The 22,554-nt window shown below is 42.9% G+C and overlaps 1 protein-coding gene and 1 pseudogene across 4 annotated transcripts in view; both read right to left on the reverse strand.

Moving 5' to 3' along the window:
• The window catches only part of LOC120543890 (collagenase 3-like), a 92,745-nt gene extending 85,790 nt beyond the window's left edge, over window positions 1-6,955 (reverse strand). For 3 of the 4 annotated variants that reach the window (XM_039777253.1, XM_039777254.1, XM_039777252.1), the window contains exons 1-9: window positions 6,797-6,955; window positions 6,340-6,587; window positions 6,094-6,242; window positions 5,714-5,842; window positions 5,439-5,600; window positions 4,760-4,889; window positions 4,513-4,646; window positions 4,257-4,416; window positions 4,032-4,135 (exon numbers count right to left, since the gene is read on the reverse strand). In XM_039777253.1, the coding sequence (XP_039633187.1) occupies window positions 4,032-4,135; window positions 4,257-4,416; window positions 4,513-4,646; window positions 4,760-4,889; window positions 5,439-5,600; window positions 5,714-5,842; window positions 6,094-6,242; window positions 6,340-6,587; window positions 6,797-6,895 (1,315 nt within the window). In that variant the 5' untranslated portion in view covers window positions 6,896-6,955. Of the gene's footprint in view, window positions 1-3,567; window positions 3,935-4,031; window positions 4,136-4,256; window positions 4,417-4,512; window positions 4,647-4,759; window positions 4,890-5,438; window positions 5,601-5,713; window positions 5,843-6,093; window positions 6,243-6,339; window positions 6,588-6,796 lie in introns of those variants that run through there. The other variant, XM_039777256.1, reaches the window with a different exon arrangement.
• A 970-nt stretch (window positions 6,956-7,925) lies between these two features.
• On the reverse strand, window positions 7,926-12,013 carry LOC120543893 (annotated as a pseudogene).
• Window positions 12,014-22,554: the final 10,541 nt, after the last annotated feature.

The raw sequence follows: 22,554 nt of genomic DNA on the forward strand, positions 1-22,554 counted from the left end.
ATCCACTCATTTTATGCATACAGTCAGATGCAAATCACAGTATGAATCCAACGTAGCCAATAACGTCAGTAGCCACAGCAATCCCATGCAGGCACGATAGCCTACCAGAACCAACACGCTGAAGTCACAACACACACAAGTGGCTCTCCGTTCCAAACACAGCGAACATAAACCCGATCAGCGACAGTCAACCCGCCACAACAACAGCAACACCAACAAGTGGCAGAAACCCGTTCAAACTGCGTGTCAAATAAACCATAACACAGTACGAAACACAGGTTACATACCGCTGCTCGGGTGCGAAGCTCTCGGGCTGGCTCCGTTCTCCACCAGCCGTGCGTCCGTGTGTGTGTGATCTCAATGGCTGATGATCCAGTATCTCAGCGTGGCTACCGCCCTTGGATAAGCGCGTTTTCCTTTCCTTTATTCTTCTTATCGTTTTTACTGACAAATGTAGGCGTCAATCTGACACTTCATTTCATCCGCCGAGAGGCTGAGCAGGGGAATAACAACTTGCCAGACGCGCTTAGAGTTCACAATTTAATTTTGCGATAACACAAACAAGGTTCTGCTTCCAACATACCATAATCGTGTTAGCGCCATACATCATTGTTACTTGAGGTCATCAGCGCCATAGAAAGACGTAAAAACATGCATGAAAACAGCGGTCAGCAAAAATATGACTTCCCCCTTTCACCCCCTCTCCTCGTTCCCAAAGCAGAACAGGTGAACAGATAATACTACCTTACTTTCTCCGCCCCCACCAGGTGCCTTAATTACCAAAAAATAGAACTATACTTGGCTCTTACAGATACTATAAATAAAATAAAATTGAATTGAATTGAGTATTGCCATACAGGTTGTACTCTTTTTTCTATTACCGTAGTATCTAGTTTATGAAGATAGCCACTGAGTCTAGTGTATACTATTTCTCCATTACTTTAGAGAAAGTGGGTAGAATTGATATGGGCCAGTAATTGCTCATATCATTTCTGTCGCCCGATTTAAAAATTGGAATTATCTTAGCAATTTTTGTCATTTTAGGTACAGTGCCAGTAAGTAAAGAAATGTTAATGCAGTGAGCCAGTGGCTCTACAATTACGTTGGCAATGGCTTTCATGATCTTACTACATATTCCATCTACACCAGCGGTGTATGAGCTCCTCAAGTCCAAAATGATCTTGAGGAGCTCAGGAATATCTGTCGGTATCATGAAAAATGAGTGAATGTAGCTACCAGAAAGAAAGTGCTCGAAGGTGACACCCTGGGGTTGATTTATCTTCTTAGCCAGATTTACAACTGTTGAGGCAAAAAAATTATTAAAACAAAAAGCTTTGGCATCACCAAAGTTAGGCAGATTAGTAGGTTTATGTCTCCTGTTACATGTCATAAGTCCCACACCCTTCATAAAAGTGATACTAAAAACTCAAAGTACTCTTCAAATACAGTTTCTCCAAACGTGTTTATTATTTTAGGTAGTTATTATCATGATAATCCTTGTCCAAGAGTCCATTTCCCCGGATGAGATGGTTTTTATTCGTTATTTGGCACTATAAACACACACTGACCTCCTCAAGCTTTTATTTTGGTACTTCCAGTTACCGGCATTTTGATTTTGCATATTAGTTAAATATTTAGTTTCACCCGAAACATTTAGATTCAACATTTAGATTTAGATTTAGATTTAGATTAAATATTTAGATTTAGATTTAACATTTAGATTTAGATTTAATATTTAGATTTAACATTTAGATTTAGATTTAACATTTAGATTTAGATTCAGATTCAACATTTAGATTTAAGATTTAGATTTAATATTTAGATTTAACATTTAGATTTAGATTTAGCATTTAGAATTAGATTTAATATTTAGGTGTAACATTTCATATTTAGATTTAACTATTTAAAATATCTCTAAGTTGACAAATATTGTTCTAAATGTGCTAAAAAGTGACCCTCAAAAATTCATACCAGTTTTTTAAACATTGTTTGAAGCTAAATGTGACAAAATGTTGACATAGATGCTAAATAAGGCATTCTGCTGGACCCCCCCAGGTTTGTGCTGAGCCCCGAATGTTTACAATGTCTGGCTCTGTACCTGCTTGAGCCTCCTACTTTACCCCAGTGGAAATATAAATATAAATAAAGGTGTATGAGGAATATAAAGATTTATTTGCAGAGCAATTCTGGGTATTACGAGGAAGAGGGGCCATCCTCTTCCACAGTCCAACTTGGCTTTGTAAGATGTTCAGCTTTGGCCCATGACTTTCCTATAGCTCCCTTTGAAACAACTGTTCAACGTGTACTTACTGAAAAAGATTAAAAAGCTGATCTAAAAATGGACCACATAAGGTTGCAGATAAAATACTGCACAGAAAATATATATTACTGCATTTTTTCAGATTTCTACGGATACATTAAATGTCAGTTTTGTTGAGAAGTTGCAAAAGCAATATCATGGCAAACAGGATTGATCTGCATGCAAAATAAGAACAAAACAAAAATGTGTTAAAAAACCTTTATTTGCCAATTCATGGTGGCAATTTCTTTTCACTTTGTCCTATTTGGTTTCATGAGTAAAAACATACAATCATATGTTTTATTCCAGTGATGTAAAAATCAGTGTAAACATGTGCAATTGTAACAATGTTAATATTTGAAAATACATTTACGTAGCATGCTCCAAAGTTCCACACTTAGGGCCCTATTTTAACGATCTGAAACGCAAGTGTGAAACGCCAAACGCAAGTAGCTTTGTGGGCGGATCTCTGGCGCTGTTGCTATTATACCGGCGGGATAAATGACTCTTGCGCCTGATGCAAATCTTAAATGGGTTGGTCTGAAGTAGCTAGGTGTGGTTTGGGCGTAATGTGAAAATAACCAATCAGAGCATCATCTCTCATTCCTTTTAAGATCAGGCGCGCTTGTTCCATGGCGGATTGCTATTATGACAGCGGAGCTGTCCGGGATGCGGCAAAGTAATAAATGCCCGTCTTAGCCGGGTGGCGATGTTGCTGCGGCCTGTATCTCCTCAAGTCTGGAGAGGATTCTGCAGCCATGGAGCGTGGAACTCCAAACGCACCACCTGCACCTGTTGTGCCCCTTCCTCCTCCCCCCACTCCATCTCCGTCCACCCGCTCCACCAGGAGCGCATCGCGCATTACTCCCGGACCAGATTCCGCCAGAGTGTCCAATCCCACCGTAGTTCAACATCACGTCTCCTTAAGTCCTCTAATATTTCCTCATTTATGTCATCAACACATCCATGATTCATGGAAATGTTGTGTAAAACACAACAAGCCACAAAGAATGCTGCGACTTTTTGAGGATTGTACTGTAAAGTGCCTCCTGATCTATCCAAACACCTGAAGCGCATTTTCAGTAATATTTTTCTTTGCAATTATGTATGGTTTTCAAAAATGGGAACTGCTGTAGATGAGAGAAGTGCGCGTTGTGCACACACTACATTATGGCCAAGCATTCGTCCCTAAAATAGCTTCTGAATAACGCGCTTCTGACTTTAGACTAGCGCCGCTGACTTTAGACCAGGTTTTTCCTGGTCAGTGGCGGAATTGTTTTCTGAAACTGCAAAATAGGACCACGTAATGCTTGCGCCGGAACAAAAATACCTCACAAAAATACCATTTTAAAAAACATAAAAGGTGCTGTTCTCAGGAAGGGCATATATCCAGTATGAAACCATACGTGTGTAAAAATACAATTCTATATTTTAAGATATATTATTGCATAGACATGGACACTTTAACTGTTTCCTTCATTCTCATTCAGAGTGGCTACATAAACAGCTTGGCCAGTAAACTGCTCTAGAAGTTAGAGCAGCGCAGGAATTAGCTGCTCCTCAGCACACGGAACAACCTCCCGGTGCTCAGGCTGTACTCAAACATGTACGGTCCACTGTAGATGTAAGTAAAACCTGCAGAACAGAGACTCAATGTTAGTTCATATACAAAAAATTCTCATTTCAGTTGTTTTGACTTGGAAGTCTCAGGTCAGCTTTGAATGTGACTCACCTTTGACCTGGAGAGCTGCAGTCACTTTGCTGGTCAGGCCGGAGAACGTCTGATCCACTGGCTTGGGGAATCCCTGGTCCATGGTCTTCTTGGCCTCATCATAACTGAGGAAACACAGACAATAATTAGACTGATTCAAAATTTGTAAACCATCTTGTAAAACATCATCACACCTACGTCATGTCACCTGAATTCATTTCACATCATTTGATCATTTGAACGCACCTGTAGTAAGAGGTGCCTACAAAGAACAGAGTCTTGGCAGATTCCACGTCATAGAGGGCCGCATTGATTTTCTTGACACTTTTGGGCAGACCAAAACTGGAAATTGGTTTAGGATAGCCTCTCACAAGATCATAGCCACTGAAAGCCCACACTCTCCGATCTGTATCGAGATCAAAAGAAAATACTTTTTAATATATGCATGTACATAAGATACAGTCTTGACAACGTTGTTAGATTAGATAAGGAGAACACATACCTTTAAAGAGAAGGAGTCTGTCTGACTGTTGGCTTTCATAAGCAGCGTCGATGTGGGTGGGGGCTTTGGGCCAGAAGTTTGTGATGAGAGTTTGCTGAGGTGTATTGCTCTGAGGGTAGCTCCGCCAGAAGAAGCTGAGAACACACAAGAACATAAAGTAGTTTATAATCCATATTGTGTGCAGAGAAAAAACTCTTACTGGACTTCAGCATTTAGATTTTTTTTTTCTACTGTATGTCTGCATTACTTGTCCTTGAAGAAGAGCATCTCTCCTCGCAGGGTGGCGACAGCATCCAGGACCAGGGTTGAATCACAGGCATCGGGGGTGGTGGGGGGCTGAGGTTTATCTATATCTCCATCCGTATCAGGTTTTGGACCTGGAGGTTAAATAAAATCAGAATCTCATTACAACAATGTCATAAAACCAAGTGTTATCAAGTGCTATGTGTACAACAGGCTGTTTTTTTTACCATTTCCACATACAGCTAGCTAAAGTAATGCACAGTAATTTGTATGTATTCCATGTATTTATTACTGTATGCACCATGTTGAGTGCTGCTGTATAAGACCACTTTGACACTTTCACCCAGGAAACGTGTGTTCATGTCCCTGGAGTACTACTTAAGGGGACAGGTGTGTTTAAACCCAAACCACAGTCTTTTTTTCTAATCTGAACTAGTTGTTCTGGTGCCAGAATTTACCTGACGTTAATCTTAAAAGCCTCTAAAAGGATCGTCTCCTCACTGTGCCCTGTACCCGGCTTACAGTAACCGCTAAACTTAATAGTCACGTGACCAGCCAGCAGTCGTAATTTTGTAGGATAGCAAACGAATTGGTGTGCATACATTTTCATAGAATATGATACAAACCGGTTAATGAGAATGCGTTGCAAACAGGCATGGATGATCCAGCCAGTTAGTACTAACCATAGAGAGACTGGATGCCGTTGATATCATCCCGTGGCAGAACAAAGGTGTCTGGGTTATTGTATGAGTACACAGGGTACATGAGAGCACCAGGATCATCAGAGTGAGACAAGCCCAGGGAGTGGCCAAACTCATGGGCAGCCACCAGGAAGAGGACGTAGCCTACAGCAGGAAAAACACGAAATACAGGTTAGTTACAGTTCCTCTCCATGATTATAGCATGTCAAAACGTACACTGAGAGTAGCAGTTAGTGAGTAAAAGAGAACAAACTGACCGGTATTTGAGCGGAAAGTAAAGGACTCATCATCATCAAAATGAGCATCTCCTCCAATGCCAGTGCCCGGGGGGAAGGCATGGGTAAGAGTGCCATCAGGGCCATCAAAAGGGTAAAAATCACCATGTTCTGTTGACAAGAAATCATGTCAGGTTTTTCCAACCAAATAGAGCTGCAAGCCATTAAAAAAATGCAAATCAGAACAGGGTTTTTAAAATGCATCTTAGCGCTATTATTGATCAGCTGCCCAATGTGACACAAGACACAGCAAACACATGTAGTTACAGCAAAGACGCTTTATGGGACGTCACAACCAATAACCTGAGCACAGAGAGAGTATATAACTGGGAAAGACACAGGAAAAGTTATTGAGCACTCACCTTGGCGGCCAAAGGAGATCATGATGTCAGCGGTGCCACTTTGGATTCTTGTGAATCTCAGAGGAGTGACTTTGGCCCAAACCTGCAGCGCTTTTTCTATGGAGTCATCTACCTCTTGCACAGACATGTCAGATGTGTAGTTCTCTATCCTGTAGGACAGAAAAGGGTTAGTTGTATTTAAATAATTAACGACATGCACTGCCTACATTAAGTTTCTCTCACACACATTCTCTTCAGATCAGTCACCTGTAGGTAAGGCTGTTTTTCTCCCACTTCAGGTTTCTTTCAAACGTGGAGAAACTGGCAATGTTGGTGTCTGGGACGCCACAGCGGGGCTTCTTCATCATCGTCATGGTGTCAGCATCCAGAGTCCCGGTGATATGGAGGCCAAAGAATCTCTGCATCTCACTCAGCTTCCTGCTCACCGCGCTGACCCCACGTCTGCTAGTGGGACCTTTCTCCTCTTTTAGGTTGAAGAATTTCTTCAGGTAGCTCTATAAAAAAGAACAGGAGTTTGATACTTGCATCAGCTGCAGGATCTACATAATACGCTCTATATAGTAAGAAGAGATCTGTTTGTTAATATGCAGAACTGTTTACAGCAGCTTCCCACATTTTTTTCCTGTACATTGTAACATTAAGATATCTGGATAAATTCAAGTTTCCACATGCTTGAAGAACAAGGCAAAGCAAGAATACATACCTCTGCAAAATCCTCATCTTGCCCAGTAACATGCGATATTGGCACGCAGTAAACTGCGACAGCCAGGCTCACTAGAATGCACAGATTGAAAGTCTTCATGTTTCGTTGAATACAACCTGTGTTTCTGAGCTGCAGGCAGCTGTTATAAAGGCTGAGGAGAGGGCGTGTTAAACAACTACGTCCTTGAATCAGAGACTCAATATTCCTTTTATGGATACGAGAGGAAGTTGTGCTTTGATTGCTCACCAACAAAAAAGTTTCCCAAAACAAGACACTAATTATGATGACATAACACATTTTGATACATGTAACAGACTACGCCTAGTGACATTTTTATCAAATAAAGATTACATTACAACAATCTCATGAATGTGCAATAGAGTTAGGGGTTGTACTACTACTTGTACATCTTCTTCAGAGACACTTATTTTGCACAAGTTCTCAGTTTTCCAACAGTCATATTGCTCATGGCTTCAAAAGATTAAGGGTATCTGGAAAATTTGTTTCACAAAAACATCTAATGAAAAAGCCAATATAACATTTAGAATTTGTATTTGGATCCAGATTTGCCTGAAATAGTTCATTTAACATTTGGTCAGAAAGATGCCTTATCTTAAAATGTTAAGAAATCTTTTTAAAAAATGCCCAAATTCCATTTGCTGAGGAAGCTTGTGTAATATGTTTATAAGCTCCAGGACAGCTATTAAATGGAGTTGATGATGACATTGTTTTTTCAACCTTTAAAAATATGTCGGAATCTGAAAATTGATCATCAAGATGTGCAAAAAAACAAATCATACAGTGGGGAGAACAAGTATTTGATACACTGCCGATTTTGCAGGTTTTCCTACTTAAAAAGCATCCCCAAAGAATGATGTTTCCATGGTGTTCTTAGGGTTGTACTCATCCTTCTTCTTCCTCCAAACATGGTGAGTGGAGTTTAGACCAAAAAGCTCTATTTTTGTCTCATCAGACCACATGTCCTTACTCAGCTCTCTGGTCTTGGCCATTGTGGAGAGGTTGGAGTCTGTTTGATTGAGTGTGTGGACAGGTGTCTTTTATGCAGGTATTGAGTTCAAACAAGTGCAGTACAGGTAATGAACCAAATATATAACCCTCTTGGCAGTGATAACAGCTGAGAATGAACACTTTATTGACATTACATTTTAGATACTTAAATATTGGAATAAACTCTCAAATGAACGATGATTAGGGTGTCAACATCTTGATCTGTGTTTTACTTCATCCCAAAGACCTACAATCAGATGTTTTATTACAGTGACGTACAAATCTGTGTAGACATGTGCAATTGTAACAATGTTAATATTTGAAAATACATTTACGTAACATGCTCCAAAGTTCCACACACTACATTAAACACAAAAATATAACAAAAACAAGAACAGTAATTAAATTATGACTATGGCATAAATAAACTTAGATAAAATAAACTTAAATTAAATTTAAAAAAGCAATCGCTGACATCACAAAAATACCATTTTAAAAAACATATAAGGTGCTGTTCTCAGGAAGGGCATATATCCAGTATGAACACATACATGTGTACAAATAATATTCTATATTATAAGATATATTATTGCATATGCATGGACACTTTAACTCTGTTTCCTTCATTCTCATTCAGAGTGGCTAAATAAACAGCTTGGCCAGTAAACTGCTCTAGAAGTTAGAGCACCGCAGGAAGTAGCTGTTCCTCAGCACACGGAACAACCTCCCGGTGCTCAGGCTGTACTCAAACATGTACGATCCGCTGTAGATGTAAGTAAAACCTGCAGAACAGAGACTCAATGTTAGTTCATCTGCAAAAAATATCTAATTTCAGTTGTTTTGACTTGGAATTCTCAGGTCAGCTTTGAATGTGACTCACCTTTGACCTGGAGAGCTGCAGTCACCTTGCCGGTCAGACCGGAGAACGTCTGATCCACTGGCTTGGGGAATCCCTGGTCCATGGTCTTCTTGGCCTCATCATAACTGAGGAAACACAGACAATAATTAGACTGATTCCAAATTTGTAAACCATCTTGTAAAACATCATCACACCTATGTCACGTCACCTGAATTGATTTCACATCATCTGATCATTTGAACGCACCTGTAGTAAGAGGTGCCTACAAAGAACAGAGTCTTGGCAGATTCCACGTCATAGAGGGCCGCATCGATTTTCTTCACTCTTGTGGGCAGACCAAAACTGGAAATTGGTTTAGGATAGCCTCTCACAAGATCATAGCCATTGAAAGCCCACACTCTCTGATCTGTATCGAGATCAAAAGAAAATAATTTTTAATATATGCATGTACATAAGATACAGTCTTGACAATGTTGTTAGATTAGATAAGGAGAACACATACCTTTAAAGAGAAGGACTCTGTCTGACTGTAGGCTTTTTTAAGCAGCCGGCCGGATGTGGCTTGGGGCTTTGGAAGTTTGTGATGAGAGTTTGCTGAGGTGTATTGCTCTGAGGGTAGCTCCGCCAGAAGAAGCTGAGAACACACAAGAACATAAAGTAGTTTATAATTCATATTGTGTACAGAGAAAACACTCTTAATGGACTTCAGCATTTACATTTTTTTTTCTACTGTACGTCTGCATTACTTGTCCTTGAAGAAGAGCATCTCTCCTCGGAGGGTGGCAACAGCATCCAGGACCAGGGTTGAATCACAGGCATCGGGGGTGGTGGGGGGCTCAGGTTTATCTATATCTCCATCCGTATCAGGGTTTGGACCTGGAGGTTAAATAAAATCAGAATCTCATTACAACAATAGCATAAAACCAAGTGTTATCAAGTGCTGTGTGTACAACAGGCTGTTCTTTTGAACCATTCGTGCATACAGCTATGAAAAGTAATGAACAGTAATTTGTATGTATTCCACATATTTATTACTGTATGCACCATGTTGAGTGCTGCTGTATAAGACTGCTCTGGTGAGACTTTCACCCAGGAAACATGTGATCGTGTCCCTGGAGTACTACTTAAGGGGACAGGTTTTGAAACCAAAACCACAGTCTTTTTTTCTAATCTGGACTTCCGGTTTGCAGTAACCTTTATTCAGATAAATTTAACTGACCGCTAACCTTAATCGTCACGTGACCAGCCAGCAGTCGTAATTTCGTAGGATATCAAACAAATTGGTGTGCATACATTTTCGTAGGATATGATACCAACCGGTTAATGAGAATGCGTTGCAAACAGGCATGGATGATCCAGCCAGTTAGTACTAACCATAGAGAGACTGGATGCCGTTGACATCATCCCGTGGCAGAACAAAGGTGTCTGGGTTATTGTATGAGTACACAGGGTACATGAGAGCACCAGGATCATCAGAGTGAGACAAGCCCAGGGAGTGGCCAAACTCATGGGCAGCCACCAGGAAGAGGACGTAGCCTACAGCAGGTAACACAGAAGTACAGGTTAGTTACAGCTCTCAAAACATACACTGACACAGTTAGTGAATACAAGAGAACAAACTGACCAGTATTTGAGCGGAAAGTGAAGGCCTCATCATCATCAAAATGAGCATCTCCTCCAATGCCAGTGCCCGGGGCGAAGGCATGGGCAAGAGTGCCATCAGGGCCATCAAAGGGGTAATAATCACCATGTTCTGTTGACAAGAAATCATACTCATGTCAGGTTTTCCAAACCAAATAGAGCTACAAGCCGTGAAAAAAACATAAATCAGAACAGGGTTTTTTAAATGGATCTTAGCGCTATTATTGATCAGCTGCCCAATGTGATACAAGACACAGCAAACACATGTAGTTACAGCAAAGATGCTTTATGGGACATCACAACCAATAACCTGAGCACAGAGAGAGTATATAACTGGGAAAGACACAGGAAAAGTTATTGAGCACTCACCTCGGCGGCCAAAGGAGATCATGATGTCAGCGGTGCCACTTTGGATTCTTGTGAATCTCAGAGGAGTGACTTTGGCCCAAACCTGCAGCGCTTTCTCTATGGAGTCATCTACCTCTGACGCAGACATGTCAGGTGTGTAGTTCTCTATCCTGTAGGACAGAAAAGGGTTAGTTATGTTTAAATAATTAATGACATGTACTGCCTACATTAAAGGTGCCCTGCCATACGTATTTCATGACTTTGTGGTAATGTCTGAAGTTCTACCATGGACTCTGTAACATTTTTTGTTGAAAAAATGCCTTGGTTACCTTGTTTCAAGCCATTCTAGCGTGGTATAGAAAGCCTACAGGAAGACAGCTCAATTTATGCCAGTTCTCATTAATATTCAACAAGCTAAGCTGCTTGACTCTGATTGGCTAACAGCTAGCCAATGAGAGCCTGGCTATCAGCATCCTTTACCCAGCGCAACTGGGTGAGCTCATGAATAGTAATGAGCTCAGGCAACACCACGTCAGACTTTTGTAATTGGCCTGATTTCTCCGCTTATTTCTTTTCAGTGGCTAGAGCTGACAGAGGAGGTAGCAGTTCATTTTCACATTCACCACATAACACAAACACATATGGACCTAACAGATTTCAAAAAGTGCAAGTAAAAACGGTTTTATATGGCAGGGCACCTTTATGTTTCTCTCATACATTTTCTCTTCAGATCAGTCACCTGTAGGTAAGGCTGTTTTTCTCCCACTTGAGGTTACTTCCAAACGTGGAGAAACTGGCAATGTTGGTGTCTGGGACGCCACAGCGGGGCTTCTTCATCATCGTCATGGTGTCAGCATCCAGAGTCCCGGTGATATGGAGGCCAAAGAATCTCTGCATCTCACTCAGCTTCCTGCTCACCGCGCTGACCCCACGTCTGCTAGTGGGACCTTTCTCCTCTGTTAGGTTGAAGAATTTCTTCAGGTAGCTCTGTAAAAAAGAACAGGTGTTTGATACTTAAACATGCATCAGCTGCAGGATGTACATAATACGCTCTATATAGTAAGAAGTGATCTGTTTGTTAATATGCAAATCTATTTACAGCAGCTTCCCACATTTTTTTCCTGTACAGCGTAACATTAAGATATCTGGATAAATTCAAGTTTCCACATGCTTGAAGAACAAGGCAAAGCAAGAATACATACCTCTGCAAAATCCTCATCTTGCCCAGTAACATGCGATATTGGCACGCAGTAAACTGCGACAGCCAGGCTCACTAGAATGCACAGATTGAAAGTCTTCATGTTTCGTTGAATACAACCTGTGTTTCTGAGCTGCAGGCAGCTGTTATAAAGGCTGAGGAGAGGGCGTGTTAAACAACTACGTCCTTGAATCAGAGACTCAATATTCCTTTTATGGATACGAGAGGAAGTTGTGCTTTGATTGCTCACCCAACAAAAAAGTTTCCCAAAACAAGACCCTAATTATGATGACATAACACATGTTGGTACATGTAACAGACTACGCCTAGTGACATTTTTATCAAATAAAGATTACATTACAACAATCTCATGAATCTGCCATAGGGTTAGGGGTTGTACTGCTACTTGTACATCTTCTTCAGAGACACTTATTTTGCACAAGTTCTCAATTTCCAACAGTCGTATTGCTCATGGTGAGTGGGCTGATGGCGCCCCTGTTTTAACTAAACTGTTTGTTCTTAATTACTATGCACATCCTGTCATTTATATATATTATATAGTTTTGTGATATTTCTATTTAAAATTGTAAATTGTTTTTTAAATTTGTCATACCTGCCCAGGGACTACAGGTGGAAATTAGCAATTGTTGTTATAATCTGGCCAACGACATATTCTCTTGTTTAACAAGTTTAATGTTTATTTGTGCATTGTCCCTGTTTCAAATAAATCAATTTCCATTCCATTCCATTTCCATGGCTTCAAAAAATGAGGGGTATCTGGAAAATTAGTTTCACAAAAAAATCTAATAAAAAAGCCAATATAACATTTAGAATTTGTATTTGGATCCAGATTTTCCTGAAATAGTTCATTTAAGATTTGGTCAGAAAATGCCTTATCTTAAAATGTTAAGAAATCTTTTTGAAAACTGCCCGAATTCCATTTGCTGAGGAAGCTTATGTAATATGTTTGATGATGACATTGTTTTGTCAACATGGAAAAATATGTCAGAATCTGCAAATTGATTATCAAGATGTGCAAAAAAACAAATCATATATTCCTGGTGTCATCTCCCAACCTTCCATCAAATGTAAAGTAGCCTAGTTATAAAATAACAAAGAAATAATCATAACCAAATATATAACCCTCTTGGCAGTGATAACAGCTGAGAATGAACACTTTATTGACATTACATTTTAGATACTTAAAAATTGGAATAAACTCTCAAATGAACGAGGATTAGGGTGTCAACATCTTGATCTGTGTTTTACTTCATCCCAAAGACCTGTATGCATTCTGAGCCACGCAGTCTTTTTAAAGTATCTCCTCTGAGAGGTTTGACAGAAATGCTTGCCATTTTGTACGTCTTTGACAATTCTATTTCATATTTTGTTCAGGTGTTCTCTCATCAATAGGCTATACCTCTGACTCACAAAGTGTCTTCCCCAGCCCGCATGCTGTTGCTTCTGGTAAGACAGTGACGTGCTTTGTGACCAAACAGCGACATGTCGTGTCATGTCATTGTGAACAAAATGTGGAGTACTTATAGATGCCTACTGTAGAGTCATGTATTATGCTGTGCCATAATAATTATTCATTCATTCATTTGGGCCTAATCATATTTCCTACTGTAACTCTCCAAGTCAGTTTATTTTATAACATATTTGTGGGTGTTTTACTGCATAAAAAACATATAGGGTCTTTCACTTGATGGAGGATCTGCGTGCATTGGTTAGTGGTTATTTTCAATCCAGGTGTGTCTATAGTAATCTACAACCACTTTGTACATCAATGATGTGGAAAGCTACATTTTGGTCACTGTTACCCAATAGTGAACTAGGAGGAGTAGTAGTGTCTGTTTCAAATTGTCTCAGGTACATTGATCAACACCAGTATATGAAGACACTCAGAGAGAATGAATGTGTTGCAATAAAAAGGCAAAGATTCATGTTTTATAGATATACAACAGAACATTGTCACAATGCTGGCAGAATCACAGATATATATTTTATATGCTGTTAAGTGTCTTGAAATGGAGGTATCATCTAAAATGTAAAAAAAAACAAAAAAACTACACTTTCAGCAGCAACATTTGAATGAAACAAATATTTGTAAGTTCAACTTTAAAATCAAATCCAACACAAAACATATTATATATTACAACATGGTATTACACACTGAGGTACTGTAACACTTTGACCACTGTCGTGGATTCATCAGTTACCCAATTTGGTATTGGGTACATTGTGGTTTCTACTGAATCTAGGTGTTTTGTAACACTGTATACACACACATCAAATACATAGCATTAGCTTCAGGCTACATGGTGTGCTTTCCTTCAATTATCTCCTCCCTGTCAGTATTTCATTGTCGTCAATTGTTCTTGCATTCCAGCAGGTCGTTAGCAGGACCGGTGGAGAAGACATGTTTGGATTCTGAGTCAAATTTATAGTGGATGTTTCCCTTAAAGAAGTGGACAACTCCTGTTGGGAATGAAGATTCATTATTGGGATACATAAAATGTAAATTTTTTAGCTCAGTGCTCAAAATACATGGTCATTAGTTATCCATCAATCTGATATGGACTAATACTAGCACCAATAAGGACCTTTTTAAATGGATCTAGTAATAGACATGGGTCTCTCATCGCTGCTTTTTGCAGATGATGTGGTCCTGATGGCATCATTGGCCTGTGACCTTTAGCACTCACTAGATCGGATCGCAGCCGAGTGTGAAGCGGCTGGGATGAGCATCAGCACCTCTAAATCTGAGGCCATGCCATTACTGCCTTCTCCAGGTAGGGAATTAGTCCTTACCCCAAGTGAAGGAGTTCAAATACCTTGGGGTCTTGTTCACGAGTAAGGGGACAATGGAACAGGAGATTGGTCGGAAAATCGGTGCAGCGGGGGCGGTATTACATTCAATTTATCGCACCGTTGTGACAAAAAGAGAGCTGAGCCAGAAGGCAAAGCTCTTGATCTACCGGTCAGTTTTCGTTCCTACCCTCACCTATCGTCATGAAGGCTGGGTCATGACCGAAAGAACGAGATCCAGGGTACAAGCGGCCGAAATGGGTTACCTCAGGAGGGTGGCTGGCATTTCCCTTAGAGATAGGGTGAGAAGCTCAGTCATCCGTGAGGAGCTCGGAGTAGAGCTGCTGCTCCTTTGCGTCGAAAGGAGCCAGTTGAGGTTGTTTGGGCATCTGGTAAGGATGCCCCCTGGGCTACTGCCTTGGGAGGTGTTTCAGGTACATCCGGCTGGGAGGAGGCCTCGGGGAAGACCCAGGACTAGGTGGAGGGATTATATCTCCAACCTGGCCTGGGAACGCCTTGGGATCCCCCAGTCGGAGATGGTTAATGTGGCTCAGGAAAGGGAAGATTGGGGTCCCCTGCTGGAGTTGCTGCCCCCGCAACCCGACTCTGGATAAGCGGACGAAGATGGATGGATGGATGGATGGATAGTAATAGCCAGTATGGAAGAAAAGTTCTTTCAGGTCCGATTCAGTTGCTGGTTCGGACGAGTTTTATTTACTGCACAGTGGAGACAGAAGTTCTCAGAAAGCTCTCAAAAAGCTGTAGAACTATCTCTGCCCAGGATGAGTTTCTAGCCAGGGTTTTATATAAGGTTACAGGAAACAACAGAATAAACAAAAGCTGAGAAGAAATTCAACTCAAGTCTGCCTGAGTAGATTTGCATAGACTCAATACTGTCTACTTCAACTGATCAAAAGTGTTTTGATTTGTTAAGGTGTGAATTTCTTTTGGAGCCAACCTGGGTTTTAAATAAAATGTCTCAATCACAGTGACCCAAAGTGAAATGCTTTGTTCTACTTTTTCAAGGTTGGGCTGGAAGTCATGTTAATATATACACACTACTGGTCAAAAGTTTTAGAACACCCCAATTTTTTTTTGTTTTTTATTGAAATTTTAGCAGTTCAAGTCCAATGAATAGCTTGAAATGGTACAAAGGTAAGTGTTGAATTGCCTGAAGTTAAAAAAAAAAGGTAAGGTTACCCAAAACTGAAAAATAATGTACATTTCAGTATTTTATAAAAAGGCCTAATTCAGGGAACAAGAAATGGGTAAACAACGTAAAGCTGTTCTGCAGCAATCAAGGTTGATCAAGCTTTGAAAGTTGGTGCTACCAATTCCCACAGGTGTTCCAACTTGTCTGGATTATTTACAACCCCCTCTGTTTGTATAAAAGTATTGTTGGAACACACTGTGGTACCATACCCTCGTGAGCATTATTTGAACAGTATTGTACTGCAGAAAGTAGTGTGTTGCTATAAAAATGACGGGAAAAATGCAAAATGGAAGAGAGACAGACCATCATAACACTTAAGAACGTTGGTCCTTCCTACAGAGAAATTGCGAAGAAAGTCAAGGTGTCAGTGAGTACAGTATTCTTCACCATCAAAAACAGCTTCAAGCACAGCTTAATAGTGGTCGTAATAAGCAAGTCTCAGTTTCAACTGTAAAGAGAAGACTTCGAGCTGCAGGTTTGACAGGTCGAGTTGCAGCAAGAACGCCATTGCTAAGACGTCAGAATAAGAAAAAGAGGCTTGCCTGGGCCAAGAAACATCGTCAATGGACTACTGAAGACTGGAAGAAGGTGCTATGGACTGATGAATCAAAATTTGAAATCTTCGGTTCATCACGTAGGATTTTTGTATTCCGTCCAATAGGCGAAAGGATGGTTCCTCAGTGTGTGACATCAACTGTCAAACATGGAGGAGGAAGCATGATGGTCTGGGGCTGTTTTGCCGGATCCAGGGTCAGTGATTTGTACAGAGTGAAAGGCACCCTGAACCAAAACGGCTACCACAGCATTTTGCAGCACCATGCAGTACCCTCTGTTATGTGCCTAGTTGGTCAGGGGTTCATCCTACAGCAAGATAATGATCCAAAACACAAGTCCAAGCTATGCCAGAACTACCTTAGGAAAAAAGAACAATATGGTAAGCTTAAAAACATGGAGTGGCCAGCACAGTCACCAGACTTAAACCCCATTGAGCTGGTTTGGGATGAACTGGACAGAAAAGTGAAAGCAAAGCAACCTACAAGTGCCACACATTTATGGGAACTTCTGCAACAGGGAAGAACTTTCTGAAGAATATTTGATTTCCATTTTAGAAAGAATGCCACGAGTGTGTTCAGATGTTATATCTGCCAAAGGGGGCTACGTTGATGAGTCAAACATTTAGAATACATTTTGGTTTATAAATTGATTCCATGATTTCTTTTTTAACTTAAATTGTTCATTTGTTCTATTCTTTCATTTCAGAGTACAATAAGACATTGAACTGCATGAATTTCAATAAAAACCTGGAAAAATTGGGGTGTTCTAAAACTTTTGACCAGTAGTGTGTATATATATATATATATATATATATATATATATTGTGACGTCACGAGAGGCTGTGTCCTGGACGGACGTTACATCCCCCTGAGATGGCTGCAAGCAAAGACAGCTATGGCTCCATCCGCTGGTATAATCGGGAACTCCACCCCTCTGTGGCCAATGTTCCCATACAGCTGTGACAAATCAGGAGCTGATGAGCTGAAGGGTTTTTAAGGGATGGACACACACTTAGAGAGGTCTGTGTGTGGTGGGGAGACATGGTCTCCAAGCTGGGCTCCCAGGAGGACGAGAGCGCTGTGCTGCTGTTGCCATGAGGACTATGAAGAGTTGGAGAGACTTGTCTGTGGAGGGGACTCACCGTTGGAAGTGTTCACCTGTGGAAATACGTGAGAGACATTTGGAAGGACTTACTGCTGGCTTGGCCACTAGCTGCAGCCTGGACTACCGTAAGGCTGAGAAAAACTGTTTATTTTCCTGAGGGAGAGAATTATGATTTCAAGAGGCCAAAGAGACATCCCTGAAGTGTTGGCCCTTAAAGAGCAACAAGATGTCTGCATTCTGTTATGTTTTCATTGACTTCCAAGAACTTTAATAAATTCCTTGTTATTATTTGAACCTCGTCTCCTTGCACTACTTGAGCCACCCCGCTGACAGCTGTGCAGCCTCTCATGACGTCACATATGGTGGAGAACGTGGGCACGCTCAAGCATAACTAGTGCATGTCAAAGGAGGATATAGAAGCTGTGCTCGTCAAGTTTACTGAGTTGGCCGTGGGCTACCCGCCGACTACGATGGAGGACATATTGAAAGCCCTTGTTGCTGGCCAGCAAGCCCAGATGCAAGCAAATGTGGCGCTCTTGGAGGAGCAAAGGAAAGCCAACCTTCTGAAGGCAGAGGAATTGCAGTTGCAGAGACAGATGGTCGTCCAAAATACCCGCCCAATAAAGGCAAGTGACTTTCTAACTAAGATGGGGGCTGCCGATGACATTGAGGCATACCTGCATGCCTTTGAGGCCACGGCCACTAGGGAAGCCTGGCCCAAGCAACAGTGGGTTGGACTGTTAGCCCCCTTCCTAACCGGGGAATCGCTGAATGCTGTTCGGGACCTGGGCCCTGACCAGGTTACCAACTATGATGCCCTGAAGTCCGAGATCCTCAGCAGAAACAGGCTCACAAAGTTTGGTATGGCCCAGCGCTTTCACAGCTGGACCTTCCAACTAGACCAGCCTCCTCGGGCGCAGATGCATGAACTTGTCCGGATCACCAGGAAATGGCTAGATCCGCAGAGGAATACAGCAGCGGGCGTAGGGGGGCGCCGTGTGGTGGATCTTTACCACGCCCTGCCTTATGAGGCGAAAACGGTTCATCAGCCAACAGGTTTTGACCACGGCTGATCTGACCGCGCGAAGCTGTGGAAAAGTACCAGGCCACAGCGGAGATGCTGCATGCTTCCGAAAAGACCCCAGGAGTACGCCCCACAACAAGCGGGAGGAACCCGTCCAAAGAACCCTAAGGCCTCGAACGCTGCCCCGCCCAGGACCTATCCCGGCTCCAGGGGGGGCAGAAACCGGCGGCGTCCAGGACGAGTACAGCAGGAGGGGAAACTCGACAGTGTTACCGGTGTGGGGAGATGGGACATATCTCCTGGCAGTGTGGGAAAAGGGAAAAACCAGCCGATGAACCTTATGCCCACTGCTGAGTCCTCCAGCTCAGCACCGCACACCGCTTCGCCTCACTCTTGGGAGTCGTAGATGGCGGCCCAGATCGGCCCCCACCTGCCCGGTAACTGTGAATCACTATGACGTGGAGGCCCTACTGGATTCTGGTAGCCGGGCCACCCTGGTGCGTAAGGACCTGATGGGCCCATCGTGCGCCTGACCCCAGGGAAAGTCCTCCCTTGTTTCCTGTGTCCATGGAGACACCAGAGACTACCCCATTACTGAACTCACAATGACCAGCACACACGGGGAACCATACACACGCACGGGCGGGGGTGGTTGATTCCCTCCCCGTCCCTGTCCTAATTGGACGAGACTGCCCAGCCTTTTACCCACTCTGGAGAGAGTCTCAGAGGATAGCCCAAGTACCTCGGAAACGGAGAGGCAAGACTCATCCTTGGGAATGCTCTGGTGCAGTCCTCCGAATTACTCACTCCCGCCCGGGCTCTGATAGGGATGGCTGGTGCCCAGACCGACACAGAGACTGGTCCAGATACGGGAGAAGAGAACGCGGCCCAGGAAAGTGCTCCATTCTCCAGTGAAGAAGATGTCCAAGGCACCCAGGAGCTTCCCCTCTCACAGGCCAGTATGGTACAGCTCAATTACAAGATCCTACTCTTGCAAATGCCTTAAGAAATGTGCAGGTATTAGAAGGTGTAGTATTAGGTGATAGGACAAGCCCTACTTACCCCCATTTCGCAGTAAACAGGGGGTTAGTGTATCAGATAGTAAAAAAAAATGATGAAGTGCATGAACAGCTCCTAGTGCCACAGCCCTATCGGGCCACAGTACTCCACCTAGCACATGCACACCCGCTAGGGGCCCACTTAGGGGTAGAGAAGACTAAGGACAGAATAATGCAACGTTTCTTTTGGCCAGGAGTACACAAAGAGATAGAGAACTACTGTCGTAGTTGCCCTGAGTGTCAGCAGGTTGCACCAAAGCCCACATATAGAAACCCGCTCATTCCCTTGCCCATTATTGAAACTCCTTTTGAGAGGATTGGCTTAGACATAGTCGGGCCCTTACCGAAAAGTTCCAGGGGGCATCAATACATTCTGGTCATTCTGGACTATGCATCCCGGTACCCTGAGGCCATTCCGCTGAGGAAGGCTACATCCAGACAAATCGCCAAGGAGCTGTTCCTTCTCTCAACTAGTCTGGGAATCCCAAAAGAGATATTGACGGACCAAGGGACTCCATTCATGTCCAGGGTAATGAAAGAACTCTGTGCTTTACTGAAAATCAAACAGCTGAGAACCTCGGTCTACCACCTCCAAACGGACGGCCTAGTTGAACGTTTTAACAAGACACTAAAGTCCATGCTGCGGAAGGCGGTTGGGGAAGATGGGCGCAACTGGGATCAGCTGTTACCATACATATTGTTTGCGGTGAGAGAGGTACCACAGTCTTCTACTGGTTTTTCACCCTTTGAGCTCTTACTTTCCTACAGACCCAGAGGACTGCTCGACATCGCCAAGGAGGCCTGGGAGGAGCAGCCTTGCCAACAGCGGACATTGATCGAGCATGTCGGGGCCATGAGGGAGAGAATGAAGGCCATCTATCCCATGATGCGCGAACACCTGGAGGCCAGTCAGCGACAACAGCAAGCCTCCTACAACAGATCTGCTCAACCCAGGGAGTTTGAGCCGGGGGACAGGGTGCTGGTCCTGTTACCAACCGCTGAGTGTAAATTCCTGGGAAGGACCATATGAGGTCATTGAACGCATGGGAGAAGTAAACTACAAGGTGAGGCAACCAGATAAAAGAAAAACTGAGCAGATTTATCATGTTAACTTCTTGAAGAAGTGGCACGCCAGAGAGGCGTTGTTCAGCTGTCTACCCCCCACAGAGACCAAGGAACCGGCGCGAGATGAGGTTCAGCTGGGTCCAAATCTGTCCCCACATCAACGACAGATGGCCCTGGAACTCGTGGATTGGAACCAGGATGTCTTCTCCTCCGTTCCCGATCACACAGAAGTGGTCCAACATGAGATCCGCACCCTGCCTGGCCGAACGGTAAACCAGCGCCCGTACCGCGTGCCAGAGGCTCGTAAAGTGGCTATACAGAAGGAGGTAAGGAAGATGCTGGAGTTGGGAATAATCGAAGAGTCACACAGTGCCTGGGCAAGTCCCATTGTACTAGTTCCCAAACCAGACGATTCAGTACAATTTTGCAATGACTATCAACAGTTGAATGAAGTGTCTGAATTTGATGCATACCCAATGCCTCGTGTCGATGATTTAATAGACACATTGGGGCATGCTCGTTTTCTAACCACTCTTGACCTTACAAAAGGCTATTGGCAGGTGCCCCTGACCCCGGCGTCCAAGGAGAAGACAGCCTTTGCCACCCCGGAGGGGCTCTACCAGTATAACCGGCTTCCGTTTGGTCTCCACGGGGCACCTGCCACATTCCAAAGCCTGATGGATCGAGTCCTGGCGCCCCACAAGAGGTACGCAGCGGCTTATTTGGATGATGTCGTCATACAAAGTCCGGATTGGGCCAGCCACCTACCCCGGGTACAAGCGGTGCTGGATTCACTCAGGGAAGCAGGACTCACAGCGAACCCGAAGAAGTGCAAGCTGGCCTTCAGCGAGAAGAACTACCTGGGGTAGCGCATGCTGTAGTTCCAATGAGACAACCAGTAGGGGGAGTGGAGGGTAGCGCGAGCTGTAGTTCTAATGAGACAACCAGTAGGGGGAGTGGAGGGTAGCACGAGCTGTAGTTACAGTGCCTTGCGAAAGTATTCGGCCCCCTTGAACTTTTCGACCTTTTGCCACATTTCAGGCCTCAAACATAAAGATATAAAACTGTAATTTTTTGTGAAGAATCAACAACAAGTGGGACACAATCATGAAGTGGAACGAAATTTATTGGATATTTCAAACCTTTTAAACAAATAAAAAACTGAAATATGGCGCAAAATTATTCAGCCCCCTTAAGTTAATACTTTGTAGCGCCACCTTTTGCTGCGATTACAGCTGTAAGTCGCTTGGGGTATGTCTCTATCAGTTTTGCACATCGAGAGACTGACATTTTTGCCCATTCCTCCTTGCAAAACAGCTCGAGCTCAGTGAGGTTGGATGGAGAGCGTTTGTGAACAGCAGTTTTCAGTTCTTTCCACAGATTCTCGATTGGATTCAGGTCTGGACTTTGACTTGGCCATTCTAACACCTGGATATGTTTATTTGTGAACCATTCCATTGTAGATTTTGCTTTATGTTTTGGATCATTGTCTTGTTGGAAGACAAATCTCCGTCCCAGTCTCAGGTCTTTTGCAGACTCCATCAGGTTTTCTTCCAGAATGGTCCTGTATTTGGCTCCATCCATCTTCCCATCAATTTTAACCATCTTCCCTGTCCCTGCTGAAGAAAAGCAGGCCCAAACCATGATGCTGCCACCACCATGTTTGACAGTGGGTATGGTGTGTTCAGGGTGATGAGCTGTGTTGCTTTTACGCCAAACATAACGTTTTGCATTGTTGCCAAAAAGTTCAATTTTGGTTTCATCTGACCACAGCACCTTCTTCCACATGTTTGGTGTGTCTCCCAGGTGGCTTTTGGCAAACTTTAAACAACACTTTTTATGGATATCTTTAAGAAATGGCTTTCTTCTTGCCA

Source organism: Perca fluviatilis, chromosome 16 (assembly GCF_010015445.1).
Source record: "Perca fluviatilis chromosome 16, GENO_Pfluv_1.0, whole genome shotgun sequence".
NCBI classification, from domain to species: Eukaryota; Metazoa; Chordata; class Actinopteri; order Perciformes; family Percidae; genus Perca; species Perca fluviatilis.